Source organism: Mya arenaria, chromosome 12 (genome assembly GCF_026914265.1).
Source record: "Mya arenaria isolate MELC-2E11 chromosome 12, ASM2691426v1".
Lineage (NCBI taxonomy): Eukaryota > Metazoa > Mollusca > Bivalvia > Myida > Myidae > Mya > Mya arenaria.
Window position 1 is genome coordinate 18,714,395 of NC_069133.1, and position 21,826 is coordinate 18,736,220.

The 21,826-nt window shown below is 34.8% G+C and overlaps 1 protein-coding gene across 3 annotated transcripts in view; it reads left to right on the plus strand.

The window, feature by feature from the left end:
* LOC128212271 (uncharacterized) overlaps positions 1-21,826 on the plus strand; it is an 81,795-nt gene that overhangs the window by 4,465 nt on the left and 55,504 nt on the right. For all 3 annotated transcript variants that reach the window (XM_052917640.1, XM_052917641.1, XM_052917642.1), the window contains exons 2-3: positions 8,880-8,945; positions 14,101-14,145. In XM_052917640.1, coding sequence (XP_052773600.1) covers positions 14,101-14,145 — 45 coding nt within the window. In that variant the 5' untranslated portion in view covers positions 8,880-8,945. The remainder of the gene's footprint in view (positions 1-8,879; positions 8,946-14,100; positions 14,146-21,826) is intronic.

Below are 21,826 nucleotides of genomic sequence, written 5' to 3' on the forward strand. Positions count from 1 at the left end.
CTACTTTTACTAACACTTCTTATTGTTTCGCTACATTCAAAAAACAGTTTTGTTTGAAATACTACAAGAATACAACGTCAATTTATTATCTGTAAATCTATTCATCAGACTCCTTCCACATGGAACAACATTTAGATCGTCAACTTGCGCCACAATACCACTGGTCATAATGCACCAGTCAATTGTAACCACACACCCTAGGTCCAGGGGTGGGGTTCAGGGAAAATAGAAAAAGTCTTATCAGATCTCCAATCTGATAAGACCTACTGTGCAGTTTTCAATGTTTTATTATGAAAATGGACCTAAACTAGGCCTTTAACTAATTGCATATATATATAACACTGGCATTCAGTTAATTTAATCTGGGACAGTTTGTAATTGAATAAAAAACAGTCACTAGATTGAACAGTTATAGAAACACAGAAACAATGTTCTTAAACTTTTATATTCTCGGGGGGGGGGGGGGGTTCAAACAGGAATCCAAAAGTAACACCAGGGGAGATGTCCTATTGTCCAATAGCATACATTGTTCTGTCCAAAATGTAACACTAGCATTCAGGTGACTAAAATAAGGTAAAGATACAATATATAACACAAGTTTGTGTCAAAAATAAGATTTATCAAATAAGAAACACAATGAATCACAAAATGAGCATACAAATATTGACTTTCATCTCAAGCATTCTCTCTTGGTGATGTCAAACTCTGCTTCTGTCCTATGTAACATTAGGGGAAAAGTCCTTTTGTCACATTAGCAAACATATTTCTGTCCCAATTATAACATAAGATTTCAGTTTACTTAATCAAATTCAGATTAAGTATTAAACAGTTAAGCTTGTATCAAAAGCATACAATGGATCACAAAAAACAAAAACATAAATATGTGTTTTATATAAAAAAGAAGGTTTCTGTCCAATGTAACATTTGCAGTAATATGTCCATTTGTCAAGTTATCATCTATATTTCTGTCCATTTTATAACGTTTGCATTCTTAATTCTGTCCAATAAATAACGATATCAAACACAAAAGCGGTATGAATTCAATATAAACTAAGTACCTAATAAATGAATACTTACAAACGATAGTTTACAGACGACATTGTTATGTTCGAATAATTGACTCTGGGAAAGTCATCAAATTTCAACGATTTTCTTGCTTTATTAAGCGCTTGTCTTAATGCTAGCGTGACATAATGTTAACGTTACATCGAAGGACAGAATGAGCCAAACTTGGATTAAGTTTTTATCAACGGTATTCACCACTATTTTTATCATTTCAATGTCAACTGTGAACCAGTCCAATATAAAAGTAATCGCTACCCGAATGTTAACCCTCAGTCGGTGTAAATTATTCACGAATAGAAAAGGTGCTATCGTCATGCTAAAATGGGACAGAATCGATTTTGCGTAACATTAACACATTTTTAGACCTAAAAAACTTTATGATCAGGAATGACCAATTTCTTGTTACATGCAATACTGTTTTTATCTGACACGTAGTCTTTGTTTTCAGTGATTTAATAAAGGTGTGTTTAGGCTTAAAACAGTTAGCAGTGGATCATGTCTGCTAATGTTACACAACAATTGGAGGACAGATTATCGTAACGTTATCACCATGCGCAATTACCGAAAATTTAAGTATATTACGAACGAAATGCAATCATTTTAGATATATTATTGTTTTAATTAACATTTCTTGCAAACATTATTCAACAGACAAGAATAAAATACTTACCAGATGTTACTGAAAAGCATCCTCAAAAAAGTGGTATATTGGTACCGGGAAGATTTTCTGTCTTTTTTGTCCTAAATATCGGCATATTTTTACATTTTTTTACCTTATTTAACACAATATTTTCATTATTTTAATACAAATCACTTCTATTAGGTGTTCTTATTGAGTTGGGAAAGGCAATTGCTGTATATATGACGTTGACATGCAATAACAATAATTGAAAGCAAATGGGCCAAATAATTGCCTTTTTTGTGAAATCTGCCATATATACATGTAATATGTGAATTTGTGGGATCCATAAGAACTATTAAGAAAAAAAATCTGTGTATGTGAAGGGATCATGAATGGAAATAAATGAAAGTCTATATATTACTATGATAGAGTCTTTAATAATGTTTTATTAAACTCTGAGGTTCACACGATGCTTTATTAAATGGAAATAATATGGGAAATACCAACACTTACACGACTACTCACTCACTATATGCTAATAGGTACATGTGTAGATTACGTAGGCGGAGCATTGTGATTTGTACTGGGAAGTTGCAAAACTCCAACTGTTTTTGAAGTTTTTGACTTGAGAAATTTTATGCTGAACGTTTTCGATTGAAATTTCTCATTAACAAATTTAGGCTACTGGTTCTAAAATAAATGTGATTGATGCAAGCATTTGTGAATGAAAAATTATTAATGTGTAGTGAAAAATCCCCGATTTAATATGTCAAAACCAATTGTTTGGTTACCTTCCTTTGCTTCAAATTTTGCTTTCATGTAGTAAGTTTCTGAAATATTTAATGAAAAGAAAAGTGTCAGTATGATCATTTAGAAAAAAATATATATATTTCAGCAAGTTATATATCATAGTTAAATATGACAATTAATAGTATATAAAGCAATTTAATATTTTTGTATAAAGAAAGTCACATAATATATGCAAATTTTGTAGTGACATTGTGGAAAATAATCCCCGCTAAATTAAAAATACACTTATGGTTTTGTTGCATGTTTATAATTGCAATAAAAACATCTTTGGGGTAAAAAACATTAGAAAAGCTAAGTGAAGTTATTTGCACTAAGATTACAGTGCTCCAGCTAGGCCTAAGTAGTAAATAGCAGGAGGGAGCACCCTGCTGTATTTTCTGGCACCCTGGGAAAACAGGGCACTGGCTGAAGCTTTTAAATAATTCCCCACTGTACTTTTGTTTAAAATTAATTTGACATAAATGTATTGTAAAGTCAATTATCAGAAATGACTATGAATTTAATAAATATACCGGTACATAATTTTGACAATTAAGTAAAGATACCGGGTAAGGTATTCATAACAAACTATAAGTAATGAAAGTTAAGTTACATCACAGATGCAATATGAATTGGACATTGAACCTTGCTTGTATTAATCTTTATTACATATTTTATGCTATTGAAATGTCACTATCACTGTAATTTATTACATACACATAAATTTAAGGGATAAAACTTGATTAGAAAATATAAAACCGAAAGGTCTGACTAATTAGGCTTAAAATGATATGGAACTCTTAAAAATCAATACATAAAATATTTTTGAGTAGAAAACTGAAAAAGTAATACACCAGTCAATTGTTACCACGGCTCCCCCAGGTCAGGGGAATAGCGGGGACTTTGACTTTCGGTCCAGCCAAGCCCAGGCAAAATCCCCGTCGTGTGGGGACAACTGCTGGTAAAATCCCCCCGCACCCCAGGGACCCTAGGTAAGGCCCATTCCCCGCTATTTTTGGTGCCAAGACAAAACCACCGCATTCACCCGGCACTGCGGGGCCACCTGGAAGGTAAAAACACGGCCCATTTTCCCAGCTATCCCCCGGTATACCCCCGGACATGGGGGGGCCATGGTTACAATTGACTGGTGCATGAAACAAATAAGTAAAACTAACGAAACACATATATAAATTTATTTCCATAATTATGTGGAAAGGCCCATGTTTTGTTTTAACAGCATTGCAATTGCCTTAATGGTCTTGTGATTTATACTTTCAAATATAATAAACAATGTGAAGTTTCGTTAGGCTTGCCATAAAATATATAAGACCCTTCCTCAAAACAAAAGTGCTTAAGTGGGTAGGAATGAAATATGAGTTTGCACCTAAAGGGGTATACCCTGCTCGAGCCATTTTACTTTTCTATCATGAATGAAAAAAAATAATTATGTTTATTAGGCCTATCGACCAGTACACTATTATCTGATTTCGTTCTAAAGTATGTTTATGCAAACTGGAAGTTGTACAATAAACAAAAACACTAATAAGTGGCTGGCTATCTTATCTTGATTGTACGTCATGCAATAGATAATATATTTAGTTACACAATTATTGAAAATAACAGTACTTGAGTTTACTCCTTGTTTAAAAAATATAGGTCATGTGTGATAAACGTATAAGCAAACTTTAAACTCAGTAAGGAGGCTCTTGAATGAATTTTTTTGTTAACTCTTACTAGTATCCACATTGTCTTACAGGTTTCCATATAATTTATATCTAATGTGTCTGAGTCTATTTGAATAAAAATATGTAATCTACAGGGCTTTGGCACAGTATGTCAAACCTTCATTTTGTAAGTAAGTACCAACTTGGGGTTGAACAATGGTTCCGTCTGTAAATATTATGCGCATTTGTTTGCTCTGAACTCCAAAACCAACAGTTATGAAAGCTTAAGGTAATGTTGTTTGATTGATGAAATTGTGCACCTAGGGTTTTGTTTACTACTGCACATAATAAAACCAGAGTTATGGCCCTGAAATAAGCAAAATTGGCAGTTCTTAACTTGTGTCGATCAAAACTCCAAAACTATTTCACCGAGAGTCATGAAACTTAGGGGAATGTCTTTCAGGTGATGAAGTTGTGCCCCTGGGGTTTTGTTTGCTGCTACACACAGTATATCATGAGTTACAGCCTTTAAATGAAGAAATATTGGCGTGAAATATTGGTTTCCGATCAAAACTTAAGCTAGCATTGATGGATAGTAATAAAAGTTGGTCTGTAATAGCTTATGTAAAGAGCTCGCTCTCTATTGCGCCCAGTGGTCATATATTGGCCCAGGGAGGGCAATACTTATTAAGCATAAGGAGAGCTGATTTGTTTTACCTTCTTTACCCTGTATGTAGGTCGAGTGAGCTTGTAACTGCTATTGTGGGTGTTGGTGTCAAGGTCACTGTTACTAAAAATAGAAAAATGGCTTCTTCCCTATAACTTAAGTAAGAATTGATGGATAGTGATGAAAATTAGTGTGTAGGTGGCTTATGTGAAAAGCTAGGTTTGGGATTGCATTGAGGGGTGTGGGGTCAAGGTCAGGGTCACTGTTACTAAAAATAGAAAAATGGTTTCGTCCAATAACTAAAGCTATAGTATGGATGGATAGTCATAAAAGTTGGTGTTTAGGTAGCTCATGTGAAGAACTAGCTTGGGATTGCTTTTGAGGGGGAGGGGGTCAAAATCACTGTTACTAAAAATAGTAAAATGGTTTCTGCCCAATAAATCTGGTAAGAATTGATAAAAAGTGATGAAAGTTGGTGAGTACATGTAGGTATCTTACTTAAAGTGCTAGCTTGGATTTGCTTTTGAGTGGGTCAGGTCAAGGTCACTGTGACTGGAAATAGAAAAATGGCAGAAACATTGGTTTCTTCCAAATATCTTAAGCTAGAATTGTTAATAGTTAAAGCTGGTGTGTGGATAGCTTAAGTGAAGATCTAACTAGTGGGGTTAAATTCAAGGTCACTGTTACTAATAATAGAAAAATTGCTTCTGCGAATTAACTAATATATATGAAAATACTTTTTGTGGTCTCTGACCACAACACATATCAAGTAATGTCAGCTTGATTGTAAACTTTGAAAAAATGTTGGCTATTTTATGAATTTGCAGTTCCAATCAAATATTTTCATTCAAATTTAAGCTTGTTTTTAAAAGTCCAGAGATTCAATGCAGCATAAAAGCATTTCTTGTCAAATCAATCTTGTTTGGGATTTTATGTTCTATGTCTTTGGCGTTTACCCCAGGGCTTTTTCTGCCCATTTTGGGAAAAAGACCCTAGACATTTTGGGAAATTTTGCGTTGTGAAAATGCGGAAATTGGTAAATTTTACAGTGAAAAAAAGCTGTCTAGTCTCCTGTGAATTAGGAAATGATTTAATATTAGTTTATTTTCCATATAAAGGACCCACAATGGCTGAAATATCAATCCTTGGGGTGTAAATATCTATTGCAATAAATCATGACAGATAATATTTCATATCTCTGAATGTGATGAAAATCAATGATTTCTGAGTTCAATTACCAAAAAAACTGCACATCACATAATGTATTAGGATGTTGAAAATGAACCAGTACAGGTAAAAAGAATTTCTAAAAAAAAAAATAAAAAATAAAAAAATAATATTTTTTTGGATTGGGATTTTTTTCTGAAGATTGGGAAAAATATCTTATATTTTGCTTTGGGAACGGGCCCGGTAGTCGGACACGTGGGTACTATAGAAAAAGCCCTGTACCCTGAGTGCCATTAAATCGGGTTTATGTTTAAACTTTTTGCTACTGTCAGCTGGTTTCTGCAGCTTTTTGCATAAATATTGATGCCTAACATTCGACCCCATTGGTGTATCGATCGCTTTTCATTGGGACAGTGTGTGTGTGACAGAATATTTTGCGTTTTTTGTTTTTTGTATGCGATGGTAATGTGTACGTGGTATGTGTGTCTGTGCGTCTGTAAACAATTGCTTTTGGACATGATACAGTCTTCAGTTTTGCTTGTATCTTGATGAAACTTGTACAGTATTTAGATATACATTAAAGCACGGTTCCTTTCGAAAACCAGCCAGATCAGCCCATGCATGCCTAGATTATGGGTCTTGAAAGTATAAAAAAAATCTATGCATCTGTAAACAATTGCTTGTGAACACGATACAGTCTTTAGTTTTGATTGTATCTCGACAATGAAACTTGTACAGTAATTAGATATACATTAAAGCACTTCTTTTTGAAAACCAGCTGGATCTGCCCATGCATGCCTAGATTATGGGTCTTGAAAGTATAAAAAAATGCTATTTTTGGCTAAGTCGATTTTGAGCCAAGTCTACATAAGCAGAGTCTATTTTTAGCCAAGTTAACATATAAAGTCACAATTGCTTGTGAATGTTTGTTCAAATATTGCCCCTGGGGACATTACTGGCAACGCCCCTGGGTTCACAGGTTTGGTATACTTAAACTGGGAAATGTTAAAAACCTTTTTGTCTGAAATAGCTATGCAGATCCTTGCTATTTTGAACAAGGCTTAATTTAGTGGTCCCGGACTACCATGGTTGTTCAAATTATGCCCCTTTGGTCAAAACTGGCACTGCCCCAGGGGTCACAAGTTTCCTAGAGACTTATTTAAGAAATATTTTCAAAATCTTCTTGTTTCAAACCATAAGGCCCATACCTTTGATATTTGTTGTGGAGCATCATATGATGACCGTCTAGCAAAACATTTGAAATTATGCCTCTATGGCAAAAGCTGGCCCCACCCCTTTTGACGTTCTCTTTAATTTTAAAAGCTACAGCAATGCAATTTTAACTATGTGTTATATAGTGCACAGTTTTCCAAATGAGCATAAATGTTGTCCTCCGATGTCCGTGACTTTGACCTTTTGACCAACTTCTTTATTTTTAAAGCTACAGAAATGAAATTTTGACCGTGAGTTCAGTTTTGAAAGCAAATATTTTTTTACCCTCAGATTACCTTTACTTGGCACATATTAAAAAAGTTCATGAAACTAATCTGCTAACAACACATTCTGTCCTCAGATGTTGAACGTGCAGCGTTTTCAGCTATCCCAAACACAAAAAGTGAACTATATATTTGTTGCCTATTACTCAAACGTACATGTACATGCTCTGGATTGAAAATGACCATAAGAGCCATGCCAGTAGAGCATAGGCCCTCTTGTTTTTATTACGTTATTCTAAAATATTCAAGTTCAATGTGAAAATACCGGTAGTTTGAAAAGTTCTTGTTAAAATATATCACTAGGCTTATTTATAATAATATTTTTCATCATACTGTTCACATCATACAGCTAGAATTTCTGTCAGTGTGCATTTGAACGTAACTTTACAATCCTACATGGTAAGGAATAAGAATAAGCAATTACATTGCTTGTTTTCCAATCCATTTCAACTTACTATTGTTGTACTGTTATTTTGGTAAATACAGTCGAACCTCGCTATGTCGACGTCGGATAAGTCGACTTTCTGGTTATGTCGACTTTTTTCCGGTCCCGAATTTATTCCTTCTTATTCTATATAAAATAAATCTGTTTGTGTCGATTTTTTTATCTTGACTTTTTCGCTATGTCGACCTCATTTTTCAGTCCCAGTGGTCGATTTCACACATTTCCTATGTTCTTTATGTCGAACAGTAGATCAAGACGTAGGTGTGAAAATATTTATGACGGTTTGCGGCATGTCGCAAAATACCGTGCGTATCAATATAATAAACTGTCATAATTGGGGGATACAAAAATGTAACTGGTAAGTGCGAATAATTAAAGTTGTTTGTTTATGTAATTAATTAAAGAGACATTTATTGCTCAAGCTCTTTGGTATTGTATAAAACATGAACATTTTATTGATTAGATATCAATCCCGAATAGGAACAGAAAGAATAACTTCAAAATGTCAAATGTTAGTTCCACTGCTCTGGTCGACCAATTCAGAGAAGGACCAGGTATAAAATCTTACAACGTACAAATGTATGCAATTGTGGTTTTATATGTGTTTTGTGTGATCCATAAACATAAAAGAAATAAATTTGACACAAATAATTCTTCTTTTGTTTCACTTTATTTTTCAATAATAAGTTTGCTGTTTTCACGACGAAAATATTTCACAAGACCGTTCAATTGTGGATTTAACATCGTACAATCCAACTCAAACGTGTTGGGATTGCTGATATTTTTTGTAATTCGGATAAGTCTACTTTTCGTTATCTCGACTTTTTTCACTAGGTCCCGAAAATGTCGACATAACGAGGTTCCACTGTATGAACTGAATAAAATATGTTTAAACTAATCAAATATTCTATTGCTTGCATTGTTTGTCATATAAATTATGATACTCATTTTTTGTTTATTTTAGATTGCCGAGGTCTCCTTCAAGTTAGAAGAAGGAGGATCTTCTGCATTATTCACTTAAACAGAAAAGGTAAGAAAACTTATTGGATATACATTATTTTATTTTTTCTAAAAAACTAAAATAGGTTAACATTTCATAATATCAATATCATAATCACACCAAATACAAATTATATGAGTTATCAAATACACATTGAATATACAAATCTACTGTTAAGCATAGTGTGGAGAACAGCTCAGCTTTGTATGGCGACTATAAATTTATTGCAAGATTTTCATCCCTACCCCCCCCCCCTCTTTTTTCCACTGCTCTTCAAGTTTTAGTGTCTGTTTTTGCATATTGGTCAAGTCTTGTCTGAGAAGGGTGTTTATACATATGGTTTTGATGTAGAAAGAGCATGAACACTCATTCCACTGTGATGAAACAGTCATCTAAGAAAAATGTCATCCCCCACCCCCATTTAAAAAACATTTTGGATGAAAATCTTGCAATTAATTTATATTGGACTAAAACATTATTTGAGCATGTTGATATTGTCTTTTGCTGTGAAGTTAACAGTTATGGTGTGTCTTTATTCTGAAAAAATAGGAAGAGGGCAAATCAGTCTGAGGCCCAATGTTTTTGAAGTGTTCCAGTTCTACTATTACTTCTTCTTAAATTAAATTAAGTTTAAAATCTGATATGCATGCCAAGGTCAATTAGGGCACAATGTGCAGACACACTGTATTGTACTAGCTTTGTTATATTGATGGGAAAATGCATGTATCGTAGAAACATTTTTATTCAACATAAATCTATATAGAAGCCCATAACTGACATTAATTATGCTTATACAACCCAGGCTTGTAATGTACTAAATACCAGCAGACAGGCATATATATTTTTGGTACATGGTTATGTATAATTCATATATAATCAATTTATAATTCATATATATAATCATTTCACTTAAAATTATGAATGGGCTCAACTTAGTGGACACCTTGAAATATTTTAGAGCAGTAAAGCATACATGCCATATCTGGTGGGGGCAAAAAACCCTGGAATTTCAATCCTTCCCCTGATCTCCTACAGTAGAGTAAAAAAATAAAATTAACAGACAATAATGACAAGGTGAAACTGAATATTCACATACAACTCCACAAGGGAGAAAATGACTTCATGAATTACAATAGGTAAACAAATATTACTATTTGGGAAATGGAACAATTTAACAATATTTTTTCCATTCTGTTATTGTTTGAAAAACAGTTGATCATCATTGCTGACAGTAAGCTGAATTTTTTAAGCCAAATTAATTGTCTCGAAAACATATTTTTCCTATGACATATTTTGTTCTGCAAGTGCATAACAATATGACATGACTGAGTTTCATAAGAATAAGATTATTTTAACATTTCGACAATTTAGACCTGCTAAAAAAAACCCCCTGAATACTACTAAAATCCCCCTGAATTTTCAACCTTTCTGAACAAATCCCCTGAAATGGTCTCCAGAAATATGGCATGTATGGGTGAAGTTACAACATTGATTAATTTTGTAATTTAATGAAAAAATATCTTTAAATATTTTACATATTTTAATGCCATTATACAAAATGAACATTTTATAGATATATTAACTGTCCTAAATTCAGTTAGGTCAGTTTTTTTTTTTCGTTTTACGGGATTTTTTTTTAAATTAAGCGCCAGGAGGAGGGAATAAAAATAAGAAAAAGATGTTGAAAATTGAGCGTCATGAAAAAAGAATAAAAATAAGATGGATTTTCCGTATTTTTTTCTTTTTTCGATTTTTTTTTATACAATGCATGTTTTGAAGTTGTGCACACTTGTTTTGTACTCCATACTGCCTGTTGTATAATAGTGTTGCGCCACAGCTGTTAGTAGGCATCGTCAGGTTTCAGAAAGAATGCGGCTCGAACTTTTCAAGTTATTTTATTTGGTGAAATAAACTTCTTCAAATAATTATTTGTAGTGTGTCAAATAAACCTAAGTGTCCATACTTTCAGAAAGTCCGAGATTTCTCAAGTTAAATACCATCTAAGTTATGTATTTCAAGAATAAATGCCAAAATATTCCAAGTTAGTAGAAAATAAAATGACAGCCGCAGCATGAATGTTATTCATTTTAAATCTTTGTAAAATTATCAAACATTTTGCCAAAAATCCAAAGTTATTAAAATAATTAAAGAAAACTAAAAATGCGGCTTGCCTCAGTGGAAACTTAAACAAGAATGCCATCTCCCAGCAATTTCCATGGATTTGGCCATAAACTGGCTGAGAATTGGCTGGGTCGTTTTCCGGCTGGTGTCTTAACAGAGCGGCCTGTATTTGGCCAAGAAACGGCCAGAAAACAGCCAACTTTCGACCTGACATTTGGCCTGTAGCTGAGAAATGGCCAACTCTGCTGTAGCAGAAACAGCGGCAGCCATATTGGATTTATATGAAAAACAATGTTAAGTGGAAAAAATCCAGAATTCCTTATAAATGCAGATTTAACATGAAAATATTAAAAACTCTCACGCAGGACATTAATATTTGCAAATAATTGGTAATCGATTAAATAAATCAAGCAACATTAGTTCTGTAATATAAAGGCAAAACAAGCTGTTATTTTCACATGATGATTATTAAATCAATTCTGTATGTGCGCATGCTTTTATATGTGCTTCTACACTTTCGCAGTGTTTATAATAGTCACTGAAACTCGCACTGGCAAAACCAAAGACATCTGTATGTATGTATGTATGTATTTCTTTAGACCTTGCGATCAAGGATAACCCGTGAAAGTGCAAGCACTTATTTCCAACGGGGTCCTTTGTTTTTTTTGCTGAAGGGACAGCACGCTGAGAAGACAGTGGTGGGATACAAGGAAGTCCGGGTGCGAGACCCTAGCTCTTTTTCGAAGAGACCCCTTGGTTCTTTTACGTGCTCGGTGTAAAGCACCGATACACGGGGTACAACTTTCCTGGGTTAAACCAGTACTGAGTACACCACTTTTCCAAGCACTACCCTTTAAATGCCAAGCGCCAGGCAAGGGAGCTACTTGTACCAACTTTAAACGTCTTTTGGTATGACGCGGCCAGGGATCGAACCCACGACCTCCCGCTCCGTAGGCGGATGCTTATCCACTAGACCACGGAGACGGCTCATCTGGCTCATTGTTGTGTCTAAAATGTTAATTATATCATTTTGGGTATATACAATAAGATAAACAACACATCTGAGGAAATTTAATGTCTGATATACAGGATGAAACAACAAATCTAAGGAATTTAACGTCTGATATACAAGAGAGAAACAAGGTATGTAACTCAAACCTACCCAATTTCATGGTCGAGTCCAGTTTTTTTTCTTAATCAACATACAAACAATCCATTTTAAAATAGGTGACATTAAAAGAGGAGTCAATGCCCATTAAAATGGTATGCGATATGTTGGTATAACTTTATTGTCTTTAGACAAACAAGCCAAATCCAATGTCACAATCTCGTCTTTTTGTGTCGCCTGAAAAGATGACATATAGGGGTCCTTTTTTCGGCGGCGGTGGCGGCGGCGGCGTCCGCGTCCCAATTTCGCTTGTCCGGGGTATATCTCCTAAACTATTAGTGGTATCAACTTGAAACTTCATATGTACATAGATCTCATGGAGGGCAAGTGCAGTGCACAAGAACTGTTACTCTTGCTTCCATATTTTTAGAGTTATTGCCCTTTGTTATTTTTCATGCTTAAAGTTTTGTCCGGGGCATATCTTGTAAAATATAAGAGTTATCAACTTGAAACTTCATAGCTAGATAGATCTCATTGAGGGCAAGTGCAGTGCACAATAACAGTAACTCTTGCTTTCTTAGTTTTAAAGTTATTGCCCTTTGTTAATTTTCATGCTTAAAAGTTTTGTCCGGGGCATATCTTGAAGAATATAAGAGGTATCAACTTGAAACTTCATAGCTAGATATATCTCATTGAGGGCAAGTGCAGTGCACAATAACAGTAACTCTTGCTTTCTTAGTTTTAAAGTTATTGCCCTTTGTTAATTTTCATGCTTAAAGTTTTGTCCGGGGCATATGTTGAAGAATATAAGAGGTATCAACTGGAAACTTCATAGCTAGATAGATCTCATTGAGGGCAAGTGCAGTGCACAAGAACCGTTTCTCTTGCTGCCATATTTTTAGAGTTATTGCCCTTTGTTAATTTTCTTGCTTAGGTTTTGTCCGTGGCATATCTCGTAAACTATAGGAGGTTTCAACCTGAAACTTATTCCGTAGGTATATCTGATTGAGGGTTCAAATGCCACCTACACTTGAAAGTTAAATGGCAACATCATTGTCTATAAATGAATAAAATGCCAATCTCTACACACAGAAATATATAAGTGATTTTATGCTTCGGTTACATGAAGAAAATACAATTCCGTTCCGATATCACATAATGACAAACGCCACATTTTATGAACAACCGTATCAGTCTTCAAACTAAATCCACTTTAAAATTTCGTAAAAGGCGGCCATTTTCCTTACAAGCGCTAAGATGATAATAATAAGCAAGTTTCAAGTTTTATTTTCATCATGGCATATAATATGCATGTGATATCACAAAACAATGAAACATATTTCAGTTAACATCATAAGCAATAAGCGCCGGCTGCGGAAAAAATAAAGTTAGGAATTTGAATCTTTTTCTTATTTGGGTTTTGCAATATTTAGGTACGGCATTCCCGTAAAATAAAAATAAAAAAACCTCTGGCCTTATATTAAAAAAAAATGACATTCATTATGTGGATCTGCCGCAGCCCCAATAAAGGTCATAAGATCACGCACATACTGGCGCAATATTGAATGACAAACTATTAAAAAATAAAAGGTCTGCTATCTGTCACACCAAAAAAAATAATTGTCATATCAGCGCACCATTTGTTCACTCCTGGCTTTGTGAATATTAGTGATCGACCAGTCAGCCTAATGTGTTCAATACTTTTATTTTAACTGAGAAGCTAAAATAGAATTTTCTTTTCAACAAGTAGGACATTTTCTTTTAGCTAATAAAAATTCTATAAATAGTCAAATTACTATTAATGCTGTGTATAGAATATCCCATTGGTGGTCATTGAATGTAAAATCAATTTAACTAGTTTTTAATACATCTCATATTGAATAACCACTCCATGATTTTTTCATATTAGAAGCATATATCACAGATATCTTTACAAAAATATAAGTTTTCCTTCAGATGTCTGGTGAAAACGCATCTTCTGTACCTCAAGTACCGCCAAGGGTAAGTTTTAAACAGTATGGTTTTATATATTATTGCCCACTTTCTGCAAGACAATGTTCAATTATGGTTCATTATGTCAGATAATGTAAAAATGTTGAGCGGTCTCAAATCTGAGTCTGGTCTAGGACTTGCTGTTTCCGGACTCATTTTGGTTGGTCCCACTTCACAAAGTGTGCACGTCATCAAGTCTGTCCTCTTTGTGTGTCCTGTTAACTTTGTCAATTTTTCTTTATAAATGATTTGGTGAGTCTGGTCAATAACTTTGTTATTAAGAGTGAGATTTCGAAATAATTTGCTTTTTAAAGTGACCATCATAAAATGAAGGACACTGCACGCAAAAGAAAACTGTCAGTTTTGCTTTGTGTTCATGGTTCGATTTTAAAATAGATTTTACATAAGTGTCCACCCTACATGACGACGTGTCATGCCATACCCAGCAATTTGTCAGTTAGGTCAGTAACTTTCTAGTTTCATCAGCAACCACCTGTAAAATAAACACTGGAAGCTTATAAAGTAAGATTAAAGATTTATAATGATTTCTCAATGTTTAAAACTGCATTTGACTCAAGGGTTTGCACTCATGAGAGAAATATGTTAACCTCATCAAAGTAAATTAATATAAATTAATCTGTGGAGCTACACAGTTTAAATTAATGTAATTTTTGTCGTTTAAATTTACGAATTAGACAAAAATTTATTCCTTGTTTGTATGCCTCTGATAGGTGTCGCTAGTTTTGTACAGGAAAAGCATGAGGATTTCGTGCATTTGTAGCGTGTTATCTCCATTCAGCCTTTGGGTACAGCCGTATACAGACGTGATTTTTTATTTTGCTTATCGATAATGGAGCAAAACGGTGGTGAAACTCCAACACGTGGTACAAACGATAGTTCACACGAAATTTTGATAGAGTTGCGAGGACTTAAAAGGGACCTTCCGTCATTGAAAGACGATGTACGTGAAAATTCTGTCTCAGCAAGTGATTTAAAAAAGTTGAAAACCGAAAAAGACATTAATTGGAGGTTTGAAGGAAACCGTTTACAGTACGAATTTAACTCGGCAATTGACGATAACTTGAAGCAGTTGGATTGGTCTGTTAAAAATAATAAACTCGAATATGCTTCGGAACTGCTTTCTGAGGTACGTGAGAAGCTTTGTGTCCGGAACAAACACATTCGCATCGCCGACGAAAGTGAGGGCGGTTGGACGACCGTGCGTGAATACGAGTCGCACCCTCTCGCAAGTGACACTGAAGATGAATCCCGTCTCACTAAAGCTGAATCACGAGCCATCAAAAAGAGGAAGAACAAGTCCATCAAGAAGAAGAAATCCAAACCTGCTGTTGCTTATGGTTATTCTGATAGCACTGGGTCTAGTAGAGTGCTTGGTTCACAGGTCACCGGAACCGGGCATCCGTTTCTTCAACAGTCTACACAGCAGTACGGGGGGAAGCCTTATTCCTTTCGAGGCTCCTACGAACCCTGTTTCGCTTGCGGAGAAGCCAACCACATCAGACGAAATTGTCCATACACCAATAGGAGCAGCCAACCTGAACTACCCGCTAGAAAGTGAGATGTCCCATATAACAGGAAATCCTGACAGTGAGATTCAAGATGAGTATTCTAATTCAAGAACTTTTACTTATGATCGGGACCGTTTCACGGATGACTTTTTTGTTTACGAGCAAGGTCAAAAAGAAATCATAGTTAGAAATAGGTTAAAAGAGCATTTTCAATTCTGGGAGAGTATAGGAGCAAGCCAGTTTATTCTAGACACTATATTGTTTGGGTATAAAATTCCCTTTTATTCTTTACCTATAAAATCAATAATGAGAAATAATGCGTCGGCATTGAAAGAGAGTGCGTTTGTTGCACAAGCAATTAATGATTTATTGGATAGGAATTTGATTGAAAAATGCTTGCATGTACCTACTGTTGTAAACCCTCTTTCTGTATCTGTTCAAAATAACGGTAAAAAACGTTTAATTCTGGATTTAAGAATGGTGAACAGACATGTATGGAAACAATCTATCTAATATGAAGATCTCAGGCTTGCTTTGATGTATTTAGAAAAGGGTAGCTGGATGATTAAATTTGATATACATTCTGCATATCACTTTTTAGATATTTATTCTGAGCATACAGAATATTTAGGATTTTCATTCACCAATGAAAATGGTGATACCTCATACTACAAATTTTTAGTTTTACCATTTGGATTAGGTGTGGCACCCTATTTATATACAAAATTTACTCGTCCCCTAATAGCAAAATGGCGGGGCGAGGGAAAAAAGGTGATTATGTTCTTAGGATGATGGTTTTGGAACTTCAGGTAGTTTGGGTAGTACTAGACAGTTAGCTTTTGATATAAAACAAGATCTGCTGGACTCCGGCCTTGTGCCCAAATTTGATAAGTCGATCTGGGAACCAGTGCAGATACTTGAATGGTTAGGTGCAATTTTCAACATGATTGAATATACAATCTGTATTCCGCAGCGCAGAATAGATAAAGCCTTGGTCACACTAAATGAGATTAATCATCGGTCACGTGTACCTGTTTGGACTGTTGCTAGTTTTATAGGCCAGATAATTTCCATGAGCATAGTTATTGGTCCGGTGTCTCAAATTATGACCAGGTATCTAAGCATGGATGTTTTGCAAGCTCCAACCTGGAATTCATACATCAAATTATCGCTGGATAGCATTTTACAGTTAGAATTTTGGGAGAACATCATTAAGGTTTTGAATATTAAAAGTCTTGATCATTCGGGTGTATGTTCGAAAATTGTATATAGTGATGCGTCAGGAACAGGTTATGCCGGTTTTGAAGTTGGCACAGTAAATGGGGTATCCCATGGTACATGGTCTGTAGAGGAGAGTGTTCGATCCTCGACATGGAGAGAATTGTGTGCTGTTTACAGGGTGCTTAGATCAAGGGCACATAATCTCAGTAATCAGAGAATTAAATGGTTCACTGATAATACTAGCGTCTGCAGTATAGTTCAGAAGGGGTCCATGAAAGAAGATTTGCAAGATTTGGCAATGAAGATTTTTAACATCACTTTAAGGCATTCTATTCACTTAGAATTAGAATGGATTCCCCGTAATGAGAATGAAAGGGCTGATTATTTGTCAAGGGTTATCGAGAAAGATGATTGGGGTATCAGTTATACCATTTTATCTATGATTCAGGCTAGGTGGGGAATGTTAGAAGTAGATTTTTTCGCCTCGGAACACAATGCTAAGTTGCCAGTCTTTTATTCTAGATTTTGGTGTTATAAATCATCAGGTGTTGATGCATTTACTTATGACTGGGGCTCGGTTTTTGGCTTATTTGTTCCACCTGTCATAATTGTTGCCAGGGTGCTTACAAAAATGCGCAGTTGCAAAGCAAGTGGTGTTCTGATTGTCCCTGAGTGGAAATCGGCAAGTTACTGGCCTTTGATATGTGATAAGTCCGGGATTTTCAGGTCAATTGTCCAGGATTGGATGTTCTTGCCCACTGACAAGACATATTATACTCCTTGTAGAAACGGAGTAGGTATTTTCGGGAATGAAAACCCAAAGTTCAATATGTTGGCCCTGAGAATGAAATTCACTTGATCAGTTACCAGTTTTAACGTGAATTGTAAGGCTGCTCTTGCTTTTATAGATGCAATACAGTTACTTATTCAAGTTTAGTGAACTTTTGCGAAAGACGTATGTCGAAAGTTTTGCAATGAGCTGGTATCGGCACATTGGTTTACTATGAGCGGGTATCTGCACATAGTGTGAATCTAGTGTATTTTGTTGGATTATTATATGCTGACATGTACATGTATATACTTTTTATAAGTTGTATGAATCAATTCGTTTTATAAATCAGGGCGTTTGCTAAATTATTACAATGAGCTGGTATCGGCACATTGGTTATTATGAGTGGGTATCTATGCATTGTATTGAGATAATGAATTATTCATAATGTAATGAATGTAATAAAGCGAAAAAGTTGTTTAATTTAATATTATTACCTTTTGTACATATAATGTATAACTCTTAATTTCGTCTATGAAATACTAATTTGTTTCTTTTCTTTTTTACATTTATTTTTTCAGTGTTATGCTGAAGATATTGACGGGTTACCTGACGTCTTGGTGGACAAGATCTCCTTGCTGCCGGATTTACTCAAAGAGTCTCGAGCAAGAAATACGTATTCCAATTACACTAGAGGTTTTAAACGCTGGACAAAATGGGCTTTGAGTAACGGACTTAACAGTAAGAAGACCTTGCCTGCGAAGACGTTTCATGTGGCTTTATATTTAGCTTCTTTAGTTCAGTCAGCAAATACACCTAGTCCGATTGTTCAAGCATACTATAGTATAAAATGGTTTCATGATCTGTTTGATTTCCATTCTCCAACGGATTCTAGTTTAGTAAAAAACATTCTAGAAGCAGTAAAGCGGAAGCTTGCTAAACCAGTTATTAAAAAAGAGCCGGTTACTATTGATTTGTTAACTAAGATTTATGAAACATTATTTGTGGAGGGCAATGTTAAAAATCAGAGGACAATTTGTGCATTTCTTTTAGCATATGCTGGCTTTTTACGTAGCGCTGAATTGTTACAGTTACGTAGACACGATGTTGTGTTTAATCCTGTTTACATGAGTTTGTTCATAGAGTCTAGTAAAACCGATAAATATCACGATGGTGCGTGGATCCTTATTGCTAGAACAGGAACTATTTTGTGCCCAGTTATGAATCTAGAAAGATATTTTTCATGGGCGGACATTCATTGTGATTCCGATACGTTTATTTTTTGTCACTTAACAGCAACTAAATCGGGTTACAAAGTTAGAAATGATAGTAAACTTTTGGCATACAGTAACCTTAGAAGTTTATTTTTAGATGCATTAAGACCTCATGTTAAGGGTATAAGTCAATATTGTTTACATTCTCTAAGGAGTGCAGGTGCTACATCTGCTGCTAATCGTGGTATACCTGATAGATTGTTTAAGCGCCATGGCAGATGGCGGTCTGAGAATGCCAAAGATGGCTACATTAAAGACTCGATAGAAGAAAGACTAAGAGTGTCTAAGTCATTAGGACTACGAGGGGTGATCCAGAATTACGTGGACTTCTTACATATTTTCTATATTTTTCATCCAAATCATTTTAAAATTCATGCATAGACGGTATGAAATTTAGATCTGTAAAATTTATGAGTATTGAAAAATTACAGGTTCTTAGATAACAGGAACGGACGGTCGGCACACCGTCTAAAATGAACATTCACAAACGTTTTATGTATCTCTTACAACATGCTTTTCTTCCATGTTTTTCTATGAAATTCGCCAAATTACGTCATATTAAACGCTGACTTCATACGAATATACCTTTTAAATTTCTGACGTCATTTCCGTTTAAAAGTCGTGATATTCTGACTTGATTACAAGCACAGTCTGGGATACAACATAGCGTCATTGGACTTTGAATAAGCGCGAGACTATGAAGATTTGCGTTAAATTGGGGAAAACACGGACACAGATTATGATAATGATGGCCCAGGTGGAAATGAAGCAACATGTGCCGTTCATTAGTATTTAACTGGCATTAACGTTTAAGAGAACAATGATATTTCATAGAAGACGATAAGGAAAAGGGACAGAAAAAGACAAGAGGCACAACGTTTTTCGACGTTGGTAAACGTCATCAGAGGGGATCGCCGTTTGACAGCACGTCGTAGCAAGCATAGTCGGGGCAGGGTACGGAAGTCCAAAAGGTTTTAAGAGAAGATTAAGGCGTGCGAAAAGTTTGCAAGATGTGTCCCTCATTTGCTATGAAAGGACGAGAGAGAAAAACGTATGCGTTATTCAAAGACTGCAAAGATTTGCACAGGAAGGTGAACAATTAATGAACGGGGTTACTTTGAAACGGCGTTATTTTTTTAAATAATTAATTAAAAAAAATTTATATTAATATTATTTATTTTTCTATTTATTTATGTTTATCATAATATATGAAGTTGACTATGCGTCAGTGTTGGTTGGTAAACTAAAAAAATATGACGCTTTATGAGCGCAGCGTCATTGACGTCACTGGACTGTGCCGGTCGGGTTCAACCATATGTCGTAATATGATTGTAATTTAGCGAAAATTCAATATTTTGCTCTGAAAATTGCAGGAATTATATAAGATATGTTATATGTATTGAATGTGAAATGATATTTGAATTATTGAAAAAGTCCACGTAATTCTGGATCAACCCTCGTATAAGGGCAAAGATTTTTAGTATTACATATAGTTTGATTCATTCATACTACATTTGCCCGTTCTTTTATGTTCAGCCGGTCTGTTGGCACCCACTAGGCTAATACCAAAAAATATATGCTTTTTTGTTTTGTTTTTGGTTTGAGGACATTGGACGGTGGCGGTAAATGTTGCAATGGTTTACATTTATAGTGTTGTGACATTTACCGCAGCTGGTTTGTCCTTGGGCTATCAGAGGTGTGGCCCATAAGGGAATTAGGTTTGATATTTGAAGTACATTTGTAGATCTTAGCAAAATGATAGAATTCAATTTTACAAGCAAACTTGAAAAGCTGAAGAAATGAAACAGTAATAGGAAAAGAAGGAAGTTAACCCTTTAGCGCATGTATACGAGATAGGCCGACATAGCTCATTACCAGATGTATACGCATTTGGCCGACCGTATCCATTACTGGATGTAAACGCATGGCCCGCATATTTCAATAGGGTCATTTCAATATTTCAATTTTGCATCTTTCTTTTTGTAAACAATATCCCGGATGTTTATAAAATTAAAGTTTAACCTTTTGTGTATTGATTTTCCCTTGAAAATATCGTCTGCTAAATTGAGAAGGTGTTTATACTCCAATCGCAGGTGTGATATCCCATTGTGACGTAATTAGACCACGAGCTAAGTACGGTATGGAATTTCCCCCAAATTCATTGATGCGTAAATCATTAAATATATTACGTCAGTTCAGTTTACCATTAAAATCAATTGAGATTATATTTACTTTAAGGTAATATTTTGTTTACAAACAAAAGAAACAATTAGTAAATGAGAAAATGATGGGTAAATTTTCTGTGAAGCTTATATAATGTCCATCATAGTTTTGGCTGTAAAATAGGTCATGTGCAAGCGTTTTGTTTGATCTAGATCTTTTTATTCATACCGGAAAATCATTTATCGGCTTTCTTTTTTTGTAAACAATTTTATGAGGGGGTAATAAAGTTAAACAGACACCTTGGACTGGATCTCTCAGCTGGATGACACCGGATATTCCTGACATATGTCTGTGTATTAATACACAAGAACATAAATTGTCGGCTTTTTAATCCAGATGAGTCTTTTTTATGATAGGGGTAATAAAAATTAGATCGATCCCAGCATTTTATTACCCTTTGATTTAATGCAATTATGACATTTCAAAGAAATGTTACAAATCCATCTTGAAAATACATTCACAGCTGAAATAAAATAATTTAATATTTCATCATTGACACCATTTATTAGATAATTTAATTATCTATAAAAAATTAATTCACATAAAGATTTGGACACAATTATTTGGAGTAACATTGATTTTAAGGTCATACTGCTGTATTCATTTTCTCATTTTCAAATATCCAGAAAAGTACCTATGCAGATAAGGACTGCTTATCAGTATTAAGATGGCTA